Source organism: Triticum aestivum, chromosome 7D, assembly GCF_018294505.1.
Source record: "Triticum aestivum cultivar Chinese Spring chromosome 7D, IWGSC CS RefSeq v2.1, whole genome shotgun sequence".
NCBI classification, from domain to species: Eukaryota; Viridiplantae; Streptophyta; class Magnoliopsida; order Poales; family Poaceae; genus Triticum; species Triticum aestivum.
The window spans coordinates 142776627-142779363 of NC_057814.1; the positions used below are offsets into that span (position 1 = coordinate 142776627).

Sequence of the window (2737 nt, forward strand, 5' to 3'; positions counted from 1 at the left end):
GTTTAAAACTCTTGCTCCTGGTTGTGTGAGTAGTCCCCAGGATATGATATATTACTTCTCTGGAAAAAAATCCTGCTCATAATAAACAAGCTGCCTTACAGAAAATTTATAACTTTGTGTAATTTAAAGAAGAGAATCTCCCTCAAGCTTGGGGAAGACTTCTCCGATTACTAATGCCTTGCCAGATCATCCTCTTAAAAGAAATAAAATACTTGATATCTTTTACAATGGACTAACTGATGCTTCTAGGGACTACCAATTGCAATTCACCAATATAATCCACAACATAAGCATATTTCTTGAAGATAGGACTATCATAAGCGAGAGCAGCATTATCTTTCGTATCTTTATCATCAATAACTTAAGGTACGAGCAGAACATACATATTCATAAGGGAGCACAATATATAAATAGTGAGAAACCACATTATTAGTGCCAGAACATGAGCACATACATCGTCTGTAGTGAAGTTCTATATATCTAGCCAAATGAACCTATATATATATATCAGGGGAAACCAAACCAGCTGCTCAATGGGACTTGTGATGCTCGTGCGCCGCAAGGGCGTGCTTAACCGGGCGCGCCTCTACTCCTCCACCCTCGCGGCTCAGGACCGTGAAGGGCATGTACGTCCCGAGGATCTTGTCCCACACGACGAAGAAGGGCTGCGAGAAGTTGTGCTTGTTGCCGTAGAGCTGGTGGTGGATGTTGTGGAAGGCGCTGTTGTTGGCGAAGACAGCGTGGAAGATATTGCCGGGCAGCCAGAGGCCACAGTGGTCGTCGACGGTCTTGATGGCGCCGAACGAGATGAAGAAGATGGCGGTGCGGGGGGTCATCCCGGAAGCGAGGTACCCGACGGCGCCGCTAGCCGTGTCCATGAGCAGGCCCTCCAGCGGGTGGCTGTAGAGCGCCCCGAACGCGTAGGGCACCAGGATGGTGTGGTGCTGCGCGTGGACGTGCTTGTAGAGGAACTTGTTGGTGTGGAGGTACCTGTGCACGAAGTACTGCCACGTGTCCATGGCGAACATTGCCACGACGAACTGCAGCGCTATCACCGGCGCCGGAGGCTGCTCCCTCGTGTCGCGGCTCCCATCGCCGGTGATCTGCATGCATGTTTCGCAGAAAGTAAGAGCAGAAGTTACGTCCTACTACTTCGTCCCATAATGTAAAACGTCTTTTTAACACTACACTACCAACTTGTGCATGGATGGCACGAGGAGGGGATCGAAGTAGTACCTTGAAGACGATGAGCGAGACGGCGACCTGGACGGCCTGCTGGAGGAGGACGCCCTTGAGGACGGTGCGCTTGGAGGGTATGTTCCTGGTCTCCTCGTCCTCCTTGGGGTGGAGGCGGTAGCGGTCGGCCGTCCCCAGCGCGTCCAGCACGATGTACAGCCCCGAGTAGAGCCAGTACACCGCGATGGGCACGAACGTGCCCAGTAGCTCGTCCGAGACCGGGAATGCCATCTAGATCAGTATGTTGCCAAACCCGACAACCCAGATGTTTACAGCGCACACTGATGGATTGCCTCCTCTAGCTTGGAGATGGATAGATGCATGGATGGTTTTGATGTAGGCCACGGCTGCTGCTTCAGCGGCCATTTATAGGGGGCAGGGGGAGGAATGACAATGCGGCGGGTCTACGAAGGCTCGCGAGACCGGGGAGAAAACTTGGGATAACTCTGCACGTGCTTGGGGCGAAGAGAATTCAAGCTAGGGTGGCGGAGGCCGACGGGAAAGCATGCATGCAACACTCGCGCGTGTCCAGAGAAACATCACTTTCGTCCATGGTTCAGTAACGGGTGAGCGTATGTGGTCAGTCCAGCTATTTTTACCCTGTGTACGTACTTGGCAGATCACTGGAACGGCACGTGAGCTGAAGCTGCCGGTCCGACTTGGTGTTCTGCAAGTGTTCTAGGTTATATGACTCTGCTTCGTCAACTCCCGCGGAACGACAAAATGTTGTTCGTCCAACTCTATCTGTTAGTACATGTTTCACCTTTGCATTTCGAAATGAGCGGGGTATTCCATTTGGTCAGCGACGAGTTACTAGATATTCCACGGAACCGCAGCTATCGAGCGCCATTTTTCTCCCAAGACTTAACATTTCAAATTAGACGTCTTGACCTTTCACGGCGAAAGCCAATCCGTTTCTCCTCCCGCCTTCACGAGGAGAGATCGCACTAGTACAGTACGTGCACTACAAGTCTACAACTCTGACATATGATATATTTGAATTCAGAGAATAGGAGCTCTCACTGCTCACCAGTCTCGAGTCAGGCAGCCCATCCTTGGCCCGAGGGTGGTCGGTGGTGTGGAAGCTACCGCCGAAAGGAAAATCGAGCAGGCTAGGAGGCGATTGCCCACACTGTCGATAACAAAAACTGTGCAAGCTTAAAATTCCTCTTCGAGTGAATACCTTTTTTTTTATAAACATGTGTGCGATCTTAACTAGAGATAACCTGACGGTTCTCATTTAGCAAGGTAGTAAGATATGTGTCTTTTATGTCAACATGACGAGTCTATTAATCAAAACAATTAGTGTAAATTTGTCTGTTTCGTGTCATCCATGGTCCAAATAGCTTCAAACTTTTACCTTCACTATAATATGTTCGGCAATTGGTTGCGGGATTTTCACACCGAAAAATGTGCATATATTATTGTGGGGGCGGCAGATTTATATTGGACTTTGTGGCTTACGAGGAATAATATGGTTTTTAAAGGAAAATGTGCTTCA

At 49.4% G+C, this 2737-nt stretch overlaps 1 protein-coding gene across 1 annotated transcript; it reads right to left on the minus strand.

Moving 5' to 3' along the window:
- Nucleotides 1–448: 448 nt before the first annotated feature.
- Nucleotides 449–1554, minus strand: LOC123169355 (sphinganine C4-monooxygenase 1-like). The gene is made up of 2 exons (XM_044587194.1): nt 1237–1554; nt 449–1103 (listed from the first exon to the last, which is right to left on the minus strand). Exons 1-2 carry the CDS (start codon nt 1465–1467, stop codon nt 531–533), a joined length of 804 nt encoding a protein of 267 aa, XP_044443129.1. The 5' UTR covers nt 1468–1554; the 3' UTR covers nt 449–530.
- Nucleotides 1555–2737: the final 1183 nt, after the last annotated feature.

Bases quoted from the DNA above. Each gene is read 5' to 3' on its own strand.
- LOC123169355 (XM_044587194.1), bottom strand. From the start codon at position 1,467: ATGGCATTCCCGGTCTCGGACGAGCTACTGGGCACGTTCGTGCCCATC. The intron at 1,104-1,236 runs GTACTACTTCGA...ACATGCATGCAG, and splicing joins TCTCGCTCATCGTCTTCAAG to ATCACCGGCGATGGGAGCCG.